This window comes from Acomys minous, assembly GCF_964271855.1.
Source record: "Acomys minous genome assembly, chromosome: 18".
NCBI lineage: Eukaryota > Metazoa > Chordata > Mammalia > Rodentia > Muridae > Acomys > Acomys minous.
Window position 1 is genome coordinate 69,123,821 of NC_140501.1, and position 22,581 is coordinate 69,146,401.

At 40.8% G+C, this 22,581-nt stretch overlaps 1 protein-coding gene across 1 annotated transcript in view; it reads left to right on the top strand.

Moving 5' to 3' along the window:
• Positions 1–17,437, top strand: part of ARMH4 (armadillo like helical domain containing 4) — a 94,162-nt gene extending 76,725 nt beyond the window's left edge. The window contains exons 7-9 of the mRNA XM_084768031.1: positions 8,545–8,576; positions 14,921–15,055; positions 15,268–17,437. Of these exons, the coding sequence (XP_084624157.1) occupies positions 8,545–8,576; positions 14,921–15,055; positions 15,268–15,336 (236 nt within the window). The 3' untranslated portion in view covers positions 15,337–17,437. The remainder of the gene's footprint in view (positions 1–8,544; positions 8,577–14,920; positions 15,056–15,267) is intronic.
• Positions 17,438–22,581: the final 5,144 nt, after the last annotated feature.

Below are 22,581 nucleotides of genomic sequence, written 5' to 3' on the forward strand. Positions count from 1 at the left end.
CGTGCCTCCCTTTTAGGGGAGGGACATCTCCACTTGAGTACAGTACATCTCTATGTTTGAGGTTCATGACCACCTTCTCATCATAGAAGTGGTGGCAATATCATATGTAATTTGTCAACATCAGCATGGTTATTATTGAATGACCCTGGCAGACACTAAGTTGATTTTAAGCCAATCTTCCCCTGCCTAAAGTGCTCAGTAAATAAAGATATTTCCAATGTTACTTGAAAGTGGAGATTAGCTTATCTGGCCTCTCTGTGCCCTTCTCTGTAAATATCAGCTGAGAGCCTTCAGAATTAATTGCCTCTTGAACACACAGTTACTGCTCACTTAGCCCTGTGCAAAGAAGTAGGTCATTCTGCTTCCTAGAGTCTTGCTGTTCTGTGATTATATGAGGAGCACATGGCTATAGATGGGGTTTATGTGCCTTGAAGGCGGGTAAATTTAGGACCTCTAGAAGCTAATCCATAGACACAAAAACTCAGTGGTATTTTTCTATTTTAAACAGACATTTAATACTGAAAATGTGGTAGGTTTTCTTATTCTTAAGAGTGGTAAGTTGGAAAAGAGCTTTGTTCCTTGAATCAGAACAACACTATGACTAAGTCATAAACAGTGAGAAAAAACTGGCTGTCATTTATTTTATTTGTTTATTTATTGATTTATTTATTGGTTTTTCGAGACAGGGTCTCTCTGTGTAGCCTTGGCTGTCCTGGACTCGCATTGTAGACCAGGTTAGCCTCAAACTCACAGTGATCCACCTTGCCTCTGCCTCTCGAGTGCTGAGATTGAAGGCGTGCATGCCACCACACCCGGCTGTCATTTATTTTTTTGACAGAGTAGAAGTACTCAGGATTATGAGCACACACTTTAATAAAACAAAAGACTGTATGGTCTTCATTTTTTACTTTGGTAAAATACACACTTCTTTTTCTTGATTTAGGTAAAATACTTAAGTTGTGTTATTAATGGACAAATCACTGGTAGATGTATCACTAAAGAGGCTGCATTTATGTCCCTGCTCCTTGACCTGTTGGCGTGTGAGGGTCTCCCTTCTACAACTCCCATGAGCTCCACTGTCTATTGCCCTCTGTGGCACACTCTCCTCTCATACCATGAACCCATATAAGTCACCCTCCTTGATTTGCTCTTTAAGGTGTTTTGTCACTGAAGAGAAAAGGAACTGACTCACCACACTCTTAGCCACAACTAACACATGCATTAATGTTCTACCTTTCTCCCAGGAGCCTGCCTGTGGCTTTTGTATTTTGCATTTGTAACATTAGAATCACGTGCCTCAGTCTCCAGACTAAGCGTCCTCAGCATTGCTCATTCTTACTGGTAAGTTTCCTGCCAGGCTTTCTGTCTGTCAGGTGGTTGTTGCCCAGAGGAACACTCAGGTGCCACAGGACCGGGAACCCACATAAGAGCTAGAAAATATGCATGCTAAGATGGAACTATACATTCTAGCTTACTCGGTCTGAATGAGAGCTCTGAAGGTGAGTCGTGAGCCCACACACTCAGTATTCGCCACCATAGTCCCCTCCCTGAGATAGAGTAGGGAGCAAAGATACACGTGATCGAAAGATACACAGAGGTTAAGAGGCAGAAGGTGACACACATAAAGCCAGAAAAAGGAGAACATTGTTTCAAGAGTACAGACAGACAAGAGGGTAAGATAAACAAGAAGTCAGGTAAGCTCCCCCCCCCTCATTTTCAGTATGCCCTTTTCTCGATAATTCATCAAAGCCTTTATGTGCATTCTGGTGTGGTTGCTCTAGCCCACAGTCCCTTCCTTGTGGTGGCCTCTTCACCAAGCTGTAGAACCATCCTCAGACAAGGCACGATAAACCAGGTCTTGACTGTGTATCATCACTCTGAGCTAAAATAAACCTCTTTTCTTGTCAACTACCCAGCCTCTAGTATTTTTATTATAGCAGCAGAAAAAATGGATATTGTCTGTGAGGTTGAATGTTTCCCCCTTTGGAGAAATGTCATTTGGGTCTTTTGATCTTTTGTGGGAAAGATTAAGCTTTGTCACAGGTGGAAGCAGTCTTAGCGGGCTTTACCCTTGGGGCAAGCCATGAATACCTTGTGACAGACTGTTTGGAGCCTTCCTGGGCTTGGAATTCAGGAAGCCGACCTGGGAACCCCACCGTGGCTATTGTTTTCCTAATTGACCCTCGAAGGGAGAAGGAGACCGCCCTTTGCTTGTGACTGGGAAGGTGGGGAAAAGAAAAAACAACAGGTGGAGGCGAGGAGAGCGCGCGGAGAGAGAGAGGACCAGACCAGCTCGCGGGACTGAGACACTTAAGGACCTGTCCTGTGGAACGGATTCCGGAAGGTTTACTCTTCTGTCCCTTTAACCTTTTTTTCCTTCTTGTGTATGCTAGTTGGGTTGTATAATAAAGTTTAATTGTTAATAAACAGAGCCAACAATCTTTTCAACTTGTTGCTTTGAGATAGAGTCTCACTGTGTAACCCTGTGTAACCGCAACTAGGCTGGAATTTACTAAATAGACAGGGCTGGCCTTGAACTTTTTACTTTGCTTTCTGTGTGTTAGATTAAAGTGCTCACTTTAAATTAGGGCATTTACCTTCTTGCTCCTGAGCCATCTGATTCTCATACAGTTTGGATCTTTTCTCCTTACCAGATAAGTGATTTTCAAATGTTTTGTCTTGTTCCATATGGATTTAAGGCTGTGTCTTTAATTTCTGTGGAAAATAATCGTTTTGATAAATCAACAGATTGAAAATCAACAGATTGTTTTGGGCGCGATGGACATTTCAAGAATATTAAAATTCTTCCAATCCTTGAAGACAGAGTAGTTTTCCCATTTTTCTGACCTCTTTCATCCTCAGGACTTTACATCCTTGGAAAAATTCATTCCTAATTGTTTAGCTTGATTTATTTCTATTGTAAATGGACCTGTTTCCCCCATCTTTTTTTCAGGTAGTTTGCTGTTATATACCAGTACTGCAGATTTCCACAGGTTGATTTATAACTAGTAACTTTTCCCATTCCAGTTATAAGTTCTTTTAGACTTTATATGCATGTGTGTGTGTGTGTGTGTGTGTGTGTGTGTGTAAATGTGTTAGTGCATCTTTGTATGTGTGTTTGTGTGTGCACACCAGTGCATTTGTGTCTCTCTGTGTATGGATGTAAATGGTATATTTTTATAAGATTATAGATTTTAATTTGCATTTTCCTATTCAACTTGTTTCCAGGTAGATGACTTTTTCATTCTATTATCTAACTGCACTGGCTAGGACTTCAGCTACTATGGAAAACAGAAGCAACAGAGTTAGGCATCCTGTGTCCCTGACCTAAAGACAAAAATCCTTCAACTTTTCACCAGAAAGTATGTCAGCTGAGGACTTGTATATATGGCTTTTGTTCAGGCCTACTTTTTGTCTGAATACTTCCATTCATACTTGAAGGAGACCAGAGGTTTTGTTATAGTGTTGTGAGTTTGAATTTTTATTACACAAAATTTTGAGACACAACTAGCATCAGTGGGACTAGAGTCAATGCTGTCGTCTAAGGAACTAGGCAAATGAAAGGTCTCACAGTTAGCAGTTTAGCACCAACTTCAAGTTGTAGAGGTCTACAGAGTTTTGTAGGGGGTTAAAAATGTGTTTTCCTATTAATTAAGGAGCAGTACAAAGATTATATATATATATATATATATATATATATATATATATCTTGGCAAGCCCTAAAAACTACAAGGAATAAAAGAATAATGTCCTTAATTCTGCCTCTTGTTATTTAATTTGGTTACTATTTTGGCATGCATTGCTCCCGTTACACATAGTATTTCAGTCTGTTACTGGTGTGGGGAGGAGAGCCAACCCTGAACTATGCTCACTAGCACATAGTGCTTGAACACACAAACTTGGATAATTCTGTTTCCTTAAAGAATTTTATTTCGCAGAGCTGGGGAGGTGTCTCAGTGGCTAAGAGCTCTGCTGCTCTTCCAGAGGATTTGAGTTAGATTCACAGCACCTAAATGGCAGCTTACAACCATCTATAACCCAGTTCCAGGAGACCAGGAACCCTCTTCTGGGCTCCCTGTGAGACATATATGGCATAGAGTTATGGATACAGGAAAAACACCCAAAGTATATATGTATGTATCTATGCATAGGTACCTGTATCACATAAAGTTATATATGCTATTCCACTCTGTATGCATGCTTGAGGTTCTCCACATCAAGTTTTTAAACTATTTTTAAAATATCTGCCTAAACCTTTTTGGACCCTTATCTACCAAAATACCAATTTCCACATCACTCCTGAGCTGTACCTAGATTTCTTTTCTTAATGTGAATCCCAGAGCTGATATATGGACTATACTCTTTAAAATTAGCTGCACATATTCAAGCATTCTGATTTGACATGCCTTTTTGCTTACTTTGGAACATTATATTGTATGAATATTACCTGGTATGGGACTTTTTCTTAGTGTTCTTTCCTATTGCTTTGACTGTCCATCAACCAAAGAATGGATAAGGAAACTGGTACATTTACGCAATGGAATACTATTCAGCTGTTAAAAACAAGGAAATCTTGAAATGATCATCCTGAGTAAGATAACCCAGACCCAGAAAGACGCACAGAAGCTCCACAGGGAGACTATCAAGGCCTGACGATCTGGACACAGGGGGCCCTGAGCAAACTGATGCACCAGCCAAGGACAATGCATGCAGAGGCCCTAGACCTGAACAGATGTAGCTGATGGACAGCTCATTCTCCATGGGAATGTGTGGGGGGGGGTGATGTTGCACCTCTGACCTCACTCTGGTGCCCGCAGTTTGGTCACTGCCCCTTGGCAAGATGGCCTAGTGGGCACAAAGAGGAAGGGGATGCAGGCTATCCTGATGAAACCTAATAGGTTGTTGCAATACAATTGGGGTATGAGGACCACCCTAGCAGAGGTCTAGCAGAAGTGAATAGGCTGAAGAGGGAGGAGGGTGGGAATGGGAAGATAAGAGGGAGGAGATTACAATCAGGATGTAATATGAATAAATTATAATAAAATATACATTTAAACAAAATAAAATAAAATGCAACTTAAGGGAGAAAGGGTTTATTTGGTTCATGATTGCGAATATAGTCCATCATTGTGGGCAGTCAAGGCTGCAGGAACCTTAATTGTCTCGTCACATCACACCCACAGTTAAGAGCCGTAAACAATGAATTATTCGATCCACACATGTTACTGTTCAGATCAGCTTCATCGCTCTTATACAATCCAGGATGTCCTGCTCAGAGAAAAATACTATTCAAAGTGGGCAGTTATTCCTGCCTCAGTTAAGATGACGATGACAATCCCTGCACACATGCCCACAGGTCAACCTGATGCAGACAATGAGAGTCACTTTCCAGATGATTCCTTATTGTGTCAAACTGACAGCTATACCATAGCCCATTGAGATGTCTCCGTGGGTAAAAGCACTTGTCATCTAGTCTGGTGACCTAAGGCTGATCCCTTAAGACCCACAAGGCAGAGGGAAAGAAATGACTCCTCCAAGTAGTAGATGTCCTTTGACTTTCACACGTGCAATGTGGCAGGAGCACATGTAAAGGTGCAAAACACACACACACACATACACACACACACACACACACACACACACACACACACACACACAGAAAACCACCCACCAAACAAATCCTGAAACCTAACCATCACAGACTCCATATAATTTGCTTGATGAACCTCAGGTATGGGTAGCTTCCCAGGTGAGACCCAAGTTGAAAATGCTCCTCTTAGCACTGAGTCTCCAACAGTGTAGAAGTCTATGGATGCCTCAAATCTAGCCTTGTCTTGGCCTCCTTTCCCTCTGCTCTGAGCAACCTATTCTTTCTGAGAGCAGTCTTCCTGGTCCCACCATCATTGTCCTATCCTCCGTATAATACCCAAGCTATTTCCTGAGTCTGAACTCTGTCCTTCACTTACTCACACCCCACAATTGCTTCTTCTTATCTACTTCTTAGATACTTGATAGCTGAACTCTCTTCTCACTTTTAGCAGATCCCATAGCGTCCATTGACTTGTCATAGGAAGGGCACAATGCTTGATGCAACACCATGAACATCGCAGATATTTGTAGAATGAATGAAAGAATGAATTTTGAATACTCTCTTTCTTGCATTGAAATGTTTTGGATTTGAGATATAGTAACGCAACACCCACATTTCATTTGCTTTTTTTTCTACCTACTTGGATTCTATATCGGGTACTATACGGAACATTTGCATGTGGCGTTTGTAATCTTCACAGTGATTTCCCGAAGCTTCTGTTGTCATCTCTGTTTTACATAGGGGGCTATTTCCTCTAAAATCAGCGGCTAACCTCCCTTCTTGGTGGGTTCACTCCTAGAAGCATCAACTCCTGGCCTCGTTCTGAGGTTTCTAGATGTCTTTGTTGTGACCTGGACATGACCCTGATCCTATCCTGATCAGTCACCTCACCTCTGTCTGAACCCAGTAGGGCCAGAGCTATGAGGGAAAGACAACCCTGAGGGTTTGACAAGGTCATTGCATGAAGTCTTGAGGCCATTGAAGGAGGTGGAAAAGCCAAAGGCATCTTCATGTTTGCAACCACAGTTGATATAGGCAACAGAGAAGACACTCTCCTAGAAATCAGGCTGGCATTCTTGTGGCTATTTACTGGCTGGCTGTGAGTATCACCTCAGCTTCCATGTATTTTCTGAGTATGCACATAATCTCAGTCTTTGAGACAAGGACTTATTCTGTAGCTCAGGCTGACCCAAAATTTGAAGCAATCCTCGAGATTCAGGCCCTGGAATGCCCAGATAATGGACAGGGGCCACACATCCGGCTTGTAAACAAAGCTTCCCTGGCTCTCATGACTGTCATCTTGTGGGTCACATGCTTCAATGCACGGGGCTGTGGTTTGTGAGATGTAGTCACAGCCACGGCAGCACTGTCACATGACCAAATCCCTCCCTGTGGGGGAAGACTGTAAATGCCAGTGCTGACTTCCTGAGTACAGCACTCTCATTCCAGGACCCCAAAATTATGGGGCCAACTCTACCTGGCCTCCTGTTTGCATATAACTTGCAGGCAAATATTTTTTTTTACATTTTAATATGATTTTTTAAATGACTATGACATATAAGTATTACCTGAAAATCAAATCTCGGTGTCTATAAATATAGTTCATTAGAGCATGGCTGAGCATGTCTCCTTCTTTGCCTTTCAAAGCTGCTTTGGCACTGCAGCAGCAGAAGTGCACAGTTAGGACAGGCTGTAGCCTCGCTGCTTTGGCACTGCAGCAGCAGAAGTGCACAGTTAGGACAGGCTATAGCCTTGCTGCGTTCATATATTTACTCTCAGAGTACATAAGTAAAAGTGATAACTCAATGTCACCCCATTCTATTTGTTGGGGTTTCTAGTCAGGAAAGCAAGTAGAAAGAAACCTTACGTTTCTGTCTGCAATTTATTTACTGCTTTCTACTGCTTGACAATAAAGATAAAATGAAGATACCCTGTATCCCCCCTCATTTTTCGATGCTTAAGTAACATGCGGACTAAAGCACCAACATAAGCATTAAAAGCCAGTGAAGCGTGAGACGCCCGTCCTCAATATCAAGTCATCCTCCACACTCTGAATGATACCTCCATCTTTTCCTATTAAAACTCTACATGGTTTCATCAGGATCTGGAGAAAATTACCTATTGGTCCAGCCTCCTCACGTTACTTCTATTATTAATAGTAGTGATTGTACTATTGCTAATAGTGGTTGTTGTAGAATTATGCAGTTGAAAAGGCAATGAGTTCTCGATATTGGCTCTGTTCTTTTTCCTTCAAATGCAGTTGCACTGCTTCTGTTTGGAGCAGAGTGGAGCTGGGCTTCCTTGGTGCCCCATTGCCCTGCCATTCTCTGTTCTCTGCTCTCCGACACGCTTCAGAGTGAGGCATCCAGGCATCCTCATCCTTGTTGATCTAAGAACTGAGACAAACAAGCGTCAGGTTACTGAGAAACTGTCAGAGGAAAAAAATGCATGTAGCACCCTGAAAGTGACTCTCTGTCCCCTTTCCCAGGTCTGCTCCTAATGAACTGAATAGTTCATAGAACTCAGTTAGCAAACAAAATATTCTTTGTTCATCTAATGATGTCAGGGTGGTTGGTTTCTGTTTTATTTCTAAATAAGTGTCTTAGTGGCACATACCTTTAAGGCAGAGACAGGCAAATCTGGGAGTTCAAAGCCAGCTCAGTCTACATAGTGAGTTCCAGAACAGCCAGCAGAGCTATTTAGAAAGACCATTTCAAAAGAAAAAAAGCCAGGGCTCTCATTTTGTTAAGATTGTCGAGGTTTTTATGCTATCTCATGCCAAAAAAAAAAAAAAAAGAAAAAGAAAAAGAAAGAAAGAAAGAAAGAAAGAAAGAGAAAAAGAAAAGAAAAAGAAAAAAGGAAAAGCTTTAATATATCAAATTAACAATTTATTGAAAACTATGAAATGTAAGTAGGAGATGGATATTTATAACTGATTCTCTTCTTTTTTCTAGTGAGAAGCTGGATGGAAAAGCTAAAAGACAAGGTAAGGAAAGTCTCTTCCTCCTCCTGACTTATTCTAAAGGGCAAATAAAAGACGTGAAAAACAGTGGAGCTCCCACGGATTACCACTTAGGAATTTATATGTATACATGCCAACACATGTGCCTGTAATAGGAGAGCATAACTCTGAAGGAGAGCTAGGAGGGGCGTAAGAGAGTGTGGAGGGAGGAAATGGAAAGGATAAATGTTGTCATTAAATTGCAATCTTAAGAATAATTATAATAGTGGAGCTTCAGTTTGGGGTTCTGGGCCTCTCGACAGGGGAGGTGTTCTCTTTGGATTCCTTCATGGAGAACACAGGAGTTGGACGCCATATTCTCTGGAACCTTGTTCACCTCTCCTCCCCTCCCTCCTTCCCTCCCCCATCTCTGTGTGTCTCTGTCTTTGTTTCTGTCTCTCTGTCTCTGTCTCTGTCTCTCTCTGTCTCTGTCTCTCTCTGTCTGTCTGTCTGTCTGCCTCTCTCTCTCTCTCTCTCTCTCTCTCTCTCTCTCTCTCTCTCTCTCTCTCATATAATGTTTCTATGTGTGTGCAGGTATGTGTGCTTGTGCACATGCAGAGGCCAGAGGATTGAGTCAGATGTCCTCCTCCATCACGGTCCTACCTCATTCTTTTGAGGCAGGGTCTCTCACTGAACCTAGAGCTGGTGGTACTTTGGGTACACTGGCAACCAGCAAGCCCCAGCAGTTTTTTTTTTCATCTCCACCATTCACAGAACTGAGGTTACAGGCATGTGAGAGGCCTGCCATCTAGTTGCAATGTGGGTTCTGAAGTCAGGCCCTGTGGTTGCACAGCAAGCTCTCTCAAACCATTGTTTTTAGATTTGGCTCGTTTTATTTTGTGTGTATGAGCATTCTACCTGAATGTGGACTGAAGTTACAGATGGTTGTGAGCCACCATGTGGGTGCGGGGAGTGGGGCCTGGGTCCTCTGCCAGAGCAGTAAATGCTCTCAATCACCAAGCCTTCTGTCTAGCCCAAAAGCAAGCACTCTTATCCACTGAGCAGGCCCTTTATTGTCACAAAGGTGTAATAATTTACCTTGGGTGGTACTCCCAACTAAATGATATCTCTGACCTACCTGGAACTGTTTCTTTTAGGAGACACTGACAGTGTGGTTCATCTGTATCCATGCGACAGGAAACTGCCCTAAGTGTGCAGCTTATTGCAAAGTTGCTTCTCATTAGACACTAGCAAGCCACCCTGTCTGGGTGGCCAGCTGTGGACAAGGACTTCCCCCTCTTGTATAGATTCCACACAGTGGTCAATAATGCTAAATCCTTTCCAGGTGCATATTTTCTTTCTTTTTCTAATCTTTAATCCTCTACAAGTTTTCACATTTGGTTGCTTTGTAATTTTAAAGGGAACTACTCAAAATATCAATGGAGGCCTGAAGTCCTTGTTGTAGTCCGCGATAGATGCCATTCATACGCTTTAGCTCAGGTCTAATTGGGATTTCAATTGCTTGAAAAGCTTACTAATGGTCAGGCATTGACATGCCTTCAGTTCCCCAGACTCAAAACACCTTTGCTTGTAGTAGTTTTCCATACATTTTGTTTTATTATTTGAGCCAGTTTTCCTATAGTGGAATTACTAGTTTTTTAAAAAATTTTAGTACAACTTAATGTTAAAGAATAAGCCGTCTAACTGAAAGTAAAATTATGTGATTACAGTAGTTCTCACTACTCCTTTGCTTCTCAGTAAAAATTAACATATATGTAGCTTTTGAGAGTGAATTTGTTTTTGTTTTCAAATATGTTAAAAGTGACATAGGAAATGTTCAAGCTGTTGAGGTTGTTGGGAGCCATTTTGGTACTGGTTATGTTCAAATGGACAGAGAACGTGTTAGAAGAATATCCTGAGAAAGATATTTTCTAAAATAATTTATGTTAAGATACATTACAAAATGATTAATGTAGACTTAAGAATTGGCATGAAGCTGCATTGAGCTTTGCTATTACAAACTTTATAATATGCATGCAAATGTCAACTCTTACTTGTTACTGTCTGCAGAAGCACAGCAACTGCCTCTGATGAAAGTCACTCAAGCCCTTAGACTGAAAACTCAACACATAATCAATAGCACTCTTAAACCAAACCAGGGTACCCTCTCAATCTAGTTTCATAATTGGTTATGACACTGGGTCTTTTTTAGTTACGAGAATTCCAAAAAGGAAGTGTTTTCAAAAGTTCTGGCTCATTTCTTTTCTTGTTTTCTTTTTTTCCTCTAGTTTTTGTATGTTAAGATTAAGGCTGCTCTCGAGGGACAGGAAACTCCCAGCCATCACAGCTGAAGTCAAAGGCTCATGGGTAGTAACAGAGAAACAGGACGTAACGTGCTTCAGTTTGACGATATACCATTTGTGGCCTTCATTCCCAAGGGGGATTCCTGATTCTGCATGGCATGGCCAACTTAGCTAGCTCCATGTTCTAGCCCGAAATCAGAGGAGAAAGGGAAACATGGAGGACAACCTGTCATTTAAAAAGAAGGCTTTCTGCCGTTCTCAAGGGAGATATGAGAGCCTCCTCGGCTTCCCCTACAAGGAATGTGTTATTGAATCTGTACGCGCCACGGGGTCTTAGGGTTACCATCACTGTGATGAAACCCCATGATCTTCCTGCCTCTGCCTCTCTTACCCTGTGATTCCAGGTGTGTGTCACTGGGGTCAGTTTAATGTGGTGCTGGGGGTTGAACTCAAGGCCTTGTTCGCTCTGGGCAAGTACTTTACCAACGGACCTACATCCTTAGTGCCTTTCATAGGTTTTTCTTATAACTTTCTTTAAAACAGATGTTTTTGGACAATGTATTTAAGAAAAAACTCAAAGGCAAGCATATAAACCCAAGCATTGCTAGTCAGATTTTGGTTTATGATATATTTTAAGCACTTAAACTTTAGGGGGAAATAAATAAAAATAAAAACAGTACCAACCATACCCCTACCATCTCTAATCTGGATGTAGCCACTGCTAATATTTCACTGCCTTTGATTTTTATTTGCAAACATAATCTCTTACTTATTTTTTACTTGAACCATCTGATGATAAATTGCATAGACCGTGGCCTATTTATCTCTAATTTTTTTTTAGTGTGTACTTCCTAAGAATAAGGACATTCTATTATCAAATCTTACTGCAGTTCCTATCTTGAGCCCATTTACTGTAGCTACAGTACATTTATGGTCTCTGGTATTCATAGTGCAACTTTCAGGAGACCGGAAATGACCTTTGCAAAAGTATCAGTTCTCTAGTGTAAGACCCCATCAACAATTATGTAACATATTCCTTGATTATATTTCACCATTTCCTTTCATCATTTTACAGCTTTCATTTTATTTTAATATACATATTTTTGAAGGATAGTTTATTTTAAAAAGTAGAATCTCTATCATTTTAGTCTTGTTGGCTGTTTTATCATGATTAGACCCAGCTTATACAGTCTTGGTTGGAAAAACGCAAGGGTAAATTGGACTCCTGGGATGTCATTTCTCAATGCGTATGCACAGCCAATGATTTTGAACAAAGAAAAGCTACTAGGCACAGTTGATAGCTTAAAAAATAAGTGCATACGATCTTATTTTATCTGCAAAATTTAAGTGATAGGCAGCTCCAAGGAATGTCTTATTTTTGTCTTAGTCATCTTTGAAGGACGAGTGGTTATGTTGCATTGGAAGATGGGCTGAGGGCTTTGTCCCATCCTATAATGTATTTGTGACCTGAAGGCAAAGGAAATACCATTTAAAAAGTGAAAGACGTAACTGATTTTTTTGTATGTGAAATATGACAGGAGTGACATATTTGGAACACTTATATGTTGGTATGGAGTTAAACTACAGAGCTTCAAGAGGCTCGGGACTTATTTATCAAGTTGATATTCTGAAGAACGAATATTGTCCTCTGCATGTACAACCAGAAAAGATTCATTAATGGTGCTGAAAGTTGATAATTTTTCATATTAAATATGTGTGTATATTTCCATGACTTGAAAATATTTATTTATTTATTACATTTTATTATTCAGATTACAACCCGATTGTTATCCCCTCACGTGTATCTTCTCATTCCCCCTCCCTCCGTCTTCCACCCTATTTCTCTCTCCTAGACCTGTGCCAGAAGGGGACCTCCTCCCCCATCATATGATCACAGCCTATCGGCTCTCATTCCAGTAGCCTGCTCCCCCTTCCTCTGAGTGCCACTAGGCCTTCTTACCAAGGGGAAGTGGTCAAATAGGGGCACCAGAGTTCATGTCAGAGGCAGCCTTCGCTGTCCCCACAACCATTGAGAATGAGCTGTCCATTGGTTAGATCTGAATAGGGGGTCTAGGTTTACTGCATGCATTGTCCTTGGTTGGCACAGCAGTTTGTGTATACACCCTGGGTCCAGATCCACCACCCTTGATGGTCTTCTTGTAGGGTTCCTGGACCCTCTGGGTCCTTCTATCTCCCTATCTTCCCATATCTCTCTCACCTGGAGTCCCAATAGCAAGTCCCAGCATCTGTCCCAGTCCCCTGCATAAAAAAAAATGTCGATTTTTTTTAAAGTTGGTATTTTTGATGATAGCACCAAAGGTTTTGAATTGTCCAATATTTCTCTATATAGAAGATTATAGAGTTTTTATAAGACTCAAGCAGCTCTGCAAGAATTTTCAAAAAAAAAACCTTGGTTTTCTACAGAATGTATGAATTTGTTGAAGAATGGTTGGGCTTTGTTTTTCCATTGAAAACACTACACTGAATTCAAAGAATCCCACTGCTAAGTTGATGGAAAGTTTTCCATGGTTTTCCCAATTTAAAACTCTGGAATATAAGGCCATTGAGGGGGTGCTACTGAGAGCATCTCCGCTAGTCCACATGCAGGTTAGAAAATCAAAACCTACAAAGCTCAGCGGGAATTTCTGAAACTAACTTCCGCCCCCCTCTCGTGTGTGTGTGTGTGTGTGTGTGTGTGTGTGTGTGTGTGTGTGTGTGTGTATGCCCCCGCATGTGTGCCTGTCTTTCTGTCTTTCTGTCTGTCTCATTTTGGCTCATAGCTAGAAGCAGTTTTGCTAAATAAGAAATTAAATAGGAGCAGGCGAAATGAGTCCATGATTTAAAAGCGCTTGCTGCTCTTGCTAAAGACCAGGTTCCATGCCCAGATCCAATGTGATGGCTGATAACCATCTGTAACTTTAGTGCTAGGTGATCTGAAGCCTTCTGACCTCTTCAGGCACTGCATGCACTTGGTGACACACATGCACTCAGGCACACATACACACATCACATATGCACAAACTAAGCAAATGGATCTTTTAAAAAGAAGAAATCATTAGAAGACTCATGCCTTTTCAAAAAAAAAAAAAGAACCCTATTTATTCTAGTTTTTTAAAATTCTATTTATTTGATCACTTTACAGCCTGATCCCAGCCCCCTCCTTTTTCTCCTCCCAGTCCTGTCCTCATGCTCCCTCCCCCTCACTGGAAGGGCTGGGGGAGCCAGTGGGCTCAGACACCACAAGAAGACTGAACCACCAACCAAAGAATCACACTGTTCTCTCAGGACAGAGTGTCCACAGTGGCCTTGGGCAGCTGGGAACACCCCAAGGCTCCTGTGGAAGCAGCCGTGTTGCTGGCAGTGGTCCTCGGGCCACTGCTTCCCCAGGACCGAGGACGGTCTCTATTCTGGTCTCCTTCACATTGCTTCTCTCTGAGATCCATTTCGTATCCGCACATCTCCTCGTCCTTGTCCTCCAACGATGAACCTGCCTCTTCGCTCGTGCCCCTGCGCCCTTCTTGTTGGCAGCACTCTCACCTTCTACTCATATGCTCTTTTCCTCTTCCTTTCCTACTGCAATGCAGCTGAGAAAAGTGAGAGCTGAAGGAAGGGAGGGAGGGCGCGAGAACGAGCCACCCCCCCCTTTACCGTCCAAGGAACACAGTATTCCAGAGGACATTTCAGCCCTTTGGCAGGCAACTCAGGCTGTTTCCAATTTATTGCATTTTAATAGCCCTGGCATTCTCAGAAGCCCACTCCATCCATCTTTAATACAAATTATATTTCTGTCATCAAAAATTGATGTTGACAAATGTGCATAATCAGGTGGCTGGAGGGGCCACTAGGTCTGGCTGATTTATTTCGGAACATACTTCTAAGGGAATATATATATACTCATTACTTTCTCTGTTGCTTTTCTTCCCCCAAAGCAGTACCTTTGTTCTAGGCTCCCTTTTTAATTGTAACAGAGCAGCCAGAAGAATTCAGAGCATCTACACACCTGCTGCTATGTATCAGGAAAAAGCCTCCCAGAACCTGGTGGTCTGTGTAACATCCTGATGAACGTCTTTCTCCTTCTCTGTTCAGGCTGGCTACATGTCTGGGATGCTGGTGCCTGTTGGGGTAGGGATAGCTGGAGCCTTGTTCATCCTGGGAGCACTCTACAGCATTAAAGTTATGAATCGCCGAAGAAGAAATGGCTTCAAAAGGCATAAAAGGAAGGTATGCAGAAACAACAGCAAGCCTAATTTGCTTCAGACACTCTTTCACTACTTGCCGGATTGGCTTGTTAAAAGTGCGGAGAGTTGCTTAATGGTGCAGGAAAGGCTTTTGTTCACAGTGCTTCCTATCAGCTGCTCCCTGTTCTTCAGAGTGTGTCTGCTTCTCCACTTCACAGAGAGAGAATCTAACATTTTCCTGTTTTCTTTCCCCAGCAGAGAGAATTCAACAGCATGCAAGACAGAGTGATGCTGTTAGCTGATAGCTCCGAAGACGAATTCTGAATTGGACTTTGGGTTTAATTGCATAGTCGATGAGATCCTTTCTTTATTTTATATTTGGAGGCAAAAAGAAGAAAGAGAATAAGTAAATAAATAAAACAGTATCTCACCATCTTGCTGCTACCAGGCCTTTGGTCCAGCCCTTGAATGTGCTTGAGAGTAGATTTTTCTTGTGCTGAGCAGAAAAAAACACACTGTATACCAAATGTAGCACACAGTGTTTGGCTATTCTGTAGTATGTTCGCCATCACCAAGGGCTGCAACTTAGAAACACATAGTACACATGTTCAGTGGGGTTAGCTGGGTTAGGTAGAATAAATATTTTGTATTTTTCCATTGCCTTTTCCTTGGTTTGGATTATGCTGAACTGAAGTTAATGGTGTTCCCACCAAGGCATCCTCAGCTTTGATAGACAAATTCTAAGGAAGAGTAACTGCTCACAATCCTTCTGTGCCATTTTGAGATTGTTGGCTTGTGGACATCGCTGTGCCCTATGTGTGTATCAAAGACTAGTTACCACTTGGAATGAATTTTTTTCTGATATATCTCACCTTGTTAGGATTATGTTCAAGTTTGCATATATACTGCATTAAACTTTCCAGCCTCTTAGTTTTTATTATTTTTCTTTCTTTCATTGTCTCACTGTTAGTAAGAAAAAAATGCACCAGAAATAATGAATTACATGAACCCTTAACCTCAGTTTGTGCTTATTCTCTTAAATAGTGTAACTTAGCTCATTGCCTATGCTGAAAGAATCTTATTTTTCATCATTATAACATATTCCTTTGGTATATTACTGAAACTAGCTAAGAAGAAAGAAGGACGACATCAAGATGAGGATGTGTAAGCTTCTAGAGTGATTGTCCTTGCCATTTGGTTCTGTGTTTAAGTGGCCATTACTGTGAATAAGGCAGAGCACTTTTTCATGTCTATGATCTTGTCACCCGTGGGCCACCAGTGGTATTTTTGGCTTTATTCATCAAGGAAGGAATTCTTTAGAGAAGGTGACCAGAATTCTCATGTGCAAAGGAACTCTGGGCATCCTTCATGGGGGAGGATGGGCTTTTAGATTCTTTCTCATTTCTCTTGGAATGTAATTTCCTCTTCCATACCAAATAACACATTTAAACACCCTGTTTGAATCTGGGTATTTGGAAAGTATAGTTCACTGAACTTAGCAATATAGCTTGGGTCAGTTCCTAAAATAGATAAAGGTTACCAAAATGCTGTTACCATGGAGAATGTGTTCATAGTCATTAGAGCCTAGTCCACTGTGACAGGGTCAATGTAATTATTCCTCATAGATCTGAGTGAGAAAGGACACATATTTTTGTTTTTCTATTCTACTGGGGATGGAGCTAAAGTAGAGGAGAGAAGGAACCAATCATCAGTCACATCTGTGGACTCAGCATGAGGACAACCTTAGGCCCAATCTATGCACTGCCTCCTTTCCCCATGCTTTGAATGATATCATGACATTGGAAGGTCCCTCTTTAAAACCAAGGCTTCTTGGTCAAGAAACATCCATTGTTGATATCTGTGTTTGTTAAGTGAATGGATTTCTCATGCAAGCTCTTCCCTCCCACGGGAATTTAAGCATCATCTCTAGGGAGCTAATGAGAGAGTGTCATGGGACCCATTTCTGAATGATGGCTATCTAGAAAAAATATCTTCACTAGATAATTTTGATTTAAAAAAAAAAAAGCAAGTGTTTAAAGTTGAGGAAGAGAAATGAAAAGCCCCACAGAGGCAAATAAAAGCTAGCAGTTTGTAAATCAGGTTGAAGTCAAGGTTTTTTCTTTTAAAGTAGAACATGAGTCATGACTCTCATCAGTGAGTCCCAGTTCCGCAGGAGGGATGCCTTGTTTTTTGTAAGGGATGCTTTCTAAAGGCTATCCCTGCCTGTGTTCCTCAAGCTGGGAACCAGTGAGCAAGAGGAAACATTGTTACCTGCCTTCTTGACAAATTATATACAGCAAATTAACAATAGGTGTTTCTAATTCAAGGACACTTGGGTTCAACTGATGGGCACTCATACCTGGCATTACTCAATCTGTAGCTTTAGATTAGATCAAGGATAATAGTGCCTCTTCACACTCTTTTGACTGCTTTGGGGACCCTTTTCCTCATATTGGGTTGCTTCATCCAGTCTTAATACAAGGGGAGGTGACTAGTCTTACTACAATTTGATATGCCATGTTTGATTGATATCCATAGGAGGCCTGGCCTTTTCTGAAAAGAAATGGAGGAGGAGATGTGGGGTGGGTAGAGTCTGGGAGAAGAGGACTGAGGAGAAAACCATGGTCTGAATGTTTAAAAAAAAGTCATATTATCAGTCACAAATTCACACAGTGTAGATGACATGTGTGTGAATTTGTATTTTAACAACAATCTCAACATATCCTTTGGCACTCGTGAGTGTGTACAGAAAAGGGCCTTACTTAGACCACAGCAGATTTCTGTACAAACCTATTTAGCTGTCTGTATAAAGAAACGTGGTATAGCTTTGCACTAGACTATTACTCAGTCCTCAAAAACAAAGAAAGAAATCTTGTTACGGTGACATGGATGACAGATGTTGTTTGCTAAATAAATAAACCAGACATATAAGAAGTGTTGCGTGATTCTAATGGATCTGAGCTATCTAAAATGACCAAATTCGAGACCTGGTGGCACTCAGAGGAAGGATAGCAGGCTACCAAGAAGATACTTGAAACCTTATGAGCATATACAGGGGGAGGAAGTCCCCCTCAGTCACAGTCATAGGGGAGTGGACTAAGGGGAAAATGGGAGGGAGGGAGGAATGGGAGGATACAAGGGATGGGATAACCATTGAGATGTAATATCAATAAATTAATAAAATTAAATTAAAAAATAAACTGGCCAAATTGAGAAACCCAGGTAGAATGATGGTTGCCAGGGGTGGGAGAAGGGAGAGGAGGGAGAAGTGAGGAAGTATTGATCTGTGGTATAAAGTTTCAGGTTTGAAGATGAGTAGGTTCCAGGCATCTGTTGTACAGTGTAGCACCCACAATTAACAATGCTGTGCTGTACAGCATAGCACCTACACTTGACAATGCTGTGGGGTTTTTTTCACTCAGAATTTTATTTAGACAGTAGGTCTCACATTAAGTATTTTTACCATGAGGCTAAGAGCTGAAGAGAAGCAAGACTCTGGGAAGGGAAATTTCCCTTAGTCACTCTACCCAACAAATCACACCTGACAAAGTAAAATAAATAAATAAAAAAATAAATAAAAAAAAATAAAAATCAAGATAAGTGAAAGAAACTACTAGAAAAAAAAAAGACAAAAGACCAGAAGGCAGGAGTGAGGAAAAGTTTTCTATCATACCCTTGGTCCCTTTTGCTATAATCAGAAGATAATATTTTTATTTTGGAGTGCTTTGATTTTACTTTCTTCTGTCAGCTGTTTCTTTTACTAGCCTCTGATTCAATTTATATGCAATATTTAGAGTTGGTTAGTATCCCAGGGTAACAGACTCTCTTAGCAATATTTTAGCCTCGCTGCAGCTTGTATGTTACCCCTATGGTAGTTTTTCAGAAACTTAAAGTACCCATACCTCTTACACAGGTCAAAAATGTTGAGGAAAAGCTTAAAGCTAAGTGCAGGAACATATTTAAAGTGGTTATAAGACTAGTAAATTGCAAGGCAGTTTGTCATTTCATTAATTTATTGCATTTAAATTTTATTTTATTTTTGTAGTACTGGAGATGAAACTCATGACTTCATATATGCATGAGGTAGCAAATGCTGTACCACTGAGCTGTGGCTTCAGCCTTCATTTTACCACACACACAGAGAGACACAGACACACAGACACACACTTGAAGCCAAAGTTTTAAAATATTATGGCCATGAAAACAATATGGAGTAATATAAATCATTCTGAATGCCTAGTGCTTCCCTTTCTGTTTGCCTCTGGATATTTTCTTCCTGTAGAAGTCCAAATGTAGCACCATTTAAATCACATCAACAGTGTGTGTGTGTGTGTGTGTGTGTGTGTGTGTGTGTGTAATCAAATCATCTTAAGCACCAATTTCCATGGATATGAATAATCATCATTTCTGCTAGATACTAAAAAACAGTTTTTGGAAATAAGATTTATTATTTGGCACAAACTTATAGCTGTGTGGCCTTTTGTAGAAACAGACTGTGCTTAGACCAAAGAGAAATATGCAGAGGACAGATTACACTGGAAGAAAATAATCTCACCTTTTAAATACAAAGATGTAGTAACAAGGAGAGAAATGTGAATAGAAAAAGATGGAAGAAAATCCTAATTAATACAAGGCATGTGTAACAATGGTACATGACAGTGTAATGTCTTAGGAAGAAAGAATACAAGTCACAAATGCATTTTTCCTTTTGTGATGCTGGGAATCAAACTCATGGCTTCACACATGCTTACAAAGTGCTCTAACACTGAGCTACACCCTCTACGGTGAGACTTAGCTACTTAGAAAAAACAATGAAGCTAAACAATAAGAAGAAAGAAAATGAGGAAAATCATTAACATGGAAGGGACCATAAATGTATACAAACCTATTTGATTTCCATCTTTCTCATCAAAGGAAATTATACTAGGTAAATTGAATATGGCCAGGAAGGCACTGAAGTCCACAATTAATGGGTAAATGAGAAGTGGATGGTTTCTTAAAATTAGCTTATGTTCAGTTAAATGACTTCCTTAATTACATAGACTGCAAATTACTGAATGTGAACTTTTAGAGGTGGGAAATAAATTGAAAAAATTACCCTAATAAAAGTCTCATATTTCAACATATAGAACTCCATAGGATGCACAACTCCATTTAGGGGTAGCTATTAGACCTATAAGCTAGGATTAACCAAGGAGAGATATCTCATTATGTTACTCTGATAATTACACCTTTGGCAGTCAACATGGCTGAAAAACATCATCTTGCACTAAAGGTATCCCATATGTGATATGTGAATCTACTGCTATATTAATTGACTCAAATTTCTCTTATGCACATGCATGGTAAAATAAATAGAAAGGAAAAGGAAAGAAAGGAGGAAGGAAAGAGGGAAAGGGAGCTAAGAAACAGCAGCACAAGCACAAAGAAGCCACTTGTCTGCTCTCTCTCATTCTTGTTTACTCAAAAGCTCAAAATGATATTAAGGTGAATTCTGAAATCTTCCCCTGAGGAACGGAAACACTGTACTGTTCTTTCTCAAAAAGCGGCAGTTGCAATAACACAGTGACAAACACAAATACAATACACTATAGGAAATACAGAATGTAAGTTCTCACAGGAGATTACAATATACAACTAAGATAGTCAAGATTGATATAACCTAAGAGGTATAAGATTTTATGGGATGAGAATAGACAACCCAAGAGGACATAGAAATGGAAGAATAATTTCTATCATATTCATGGTAAAGTCCACTTTTACCTTCTTTACAATGTTCACAGTTTTAGGAATAGAGTGTAGGGAAGCGGCAAGTCAAGCAGATGAACAATGTTATTTTGTTGCCTTTGAGAAGGAAAGGTTGTCAACTTGGGTCTCAAAGGGGAAAAAAACTGGTATCAGGTCAAGAAACTGAGTTTTTTATGAACTCTGAATCCCAACATTTTCTTCTTGAGTAATATAGTATAAAAATAAGAGAGGAAACCAAAACCTTGGAAATGTTTCTTCAATTGTATGGAAAAAGATAAGCAGAAATAGATCTCTAGAAAGTGGCAAGGATGTGATTCCAATGAAGAATTATAATACAAAACCCCTATTTCTTATTCCCCATTTCCTCATTTATGCAGGAAATAAAGAGAAAGGAGGAGATACAAAATGACTTCAAAAATGAACTGATTAGATCTCATTTCAAATGTCTCCAAGGCACACATGAGATCTTGGATTTGGTCCCCACAGTAAGCAAACAACATAGTACCCTGTGACAAGGGGAAGGGGGTGTCTGGAGATTTTCTCTTTAGTGAGCAAGAGCACTGGGAAGCATTATTTCTTTTCTGAATCAGCGCCCCTTGGATTCACAAGAACAATGAGATGTAGTTAATATATCACCAGAAAGAACATACAGATTCATGGGGAGGGGATTAAAAAAAGAAAAAGACAATTTCATGCCGATGTCTGTTGGACCCAGAAAAAGAATATTCAATCCTGCCAAGAAGATGAGGGATGTTTGTCTAGGGCAAGTAACACCAAACCTCTGCCAGAGGATTTGTAAAGGTTAGTGAAGTAAGAAAGGAGAAAGAGATGCTTGTTCTAGCTACGTGGACCAGAGTAGGTGAGGTATCATGGGAAATTCATCATTGAGAGGACTGTTAAAGTAGAAAGGAGTACATGCCATAGCAAATACAAGGTTGGTCCTAAAAAGTCTGGTAGACATGCCAAAGAATCAGGATTTTATTGCGGAACTCTGCTTTTTAAGGTTGAAATCTGGTGCTTCAGGTAGCCAACTGAGCTCTGTCTATTACAATGGACTCCCTTTCTCAGCGGGTTCTCTCTTCACCTGATCTGGAGACTTCCAGATCCCCTAAGGAGTGTCAGCCCTCAGGGAAGATTACAGGCCTGACCCTTTCTGGATAAAGCTTCTTCAGCAAGCACCTGGGCAGTCCTGGAAATATCCTACCCTATGCTAAGGAGATCCCAGCCTTCAGCAAATGACCTTTAATCATACCTGGAAGTTCTTCCCCCACCCAAAGGATAATCAAGTACTGTGTTCTCCTTCTTGTGATAGGAATGGTGCTTCTGCATGTAAATCAGGTACCATATCACTGTATGTAGATTAAGTGTCCTGGCACCCCTAGCCTCAAACCCAAGGTGTATAAATATCTGATTCAGGAAAATAAAGGTTGGCTTGCCCTTTTACTCCATGCCTCCATCATGACCATCCGAGCCTCATTATTTATTCTGGGGGAAGAATCACTGCTGGATGGCTGGGGCCTGACTGCAAGGCAGTGATGTCAGAGCTGCCTTGGCAGCTGCTGAAGCCCACTTCATCGCTGCTAGCTTGGTGCTGACCATTTGTGAAGCACCCATGAGGAAGCTTTGATCTCGGGACCTTCGATCTCGAAGTCTGTTCTCATCTGGAAGCAATGCCTGGACTGGCCCGCTGGACATTGAACAAAACTTCACTTTGAGAATACCTAGAAATTATGGGAGGGTTTATGCTAAGAAGTACTATGGTCAGGTTTGGGATCATGGCAAGGTCTTAGAAATCTGAATTTAAGGATACCAGTCATGGTC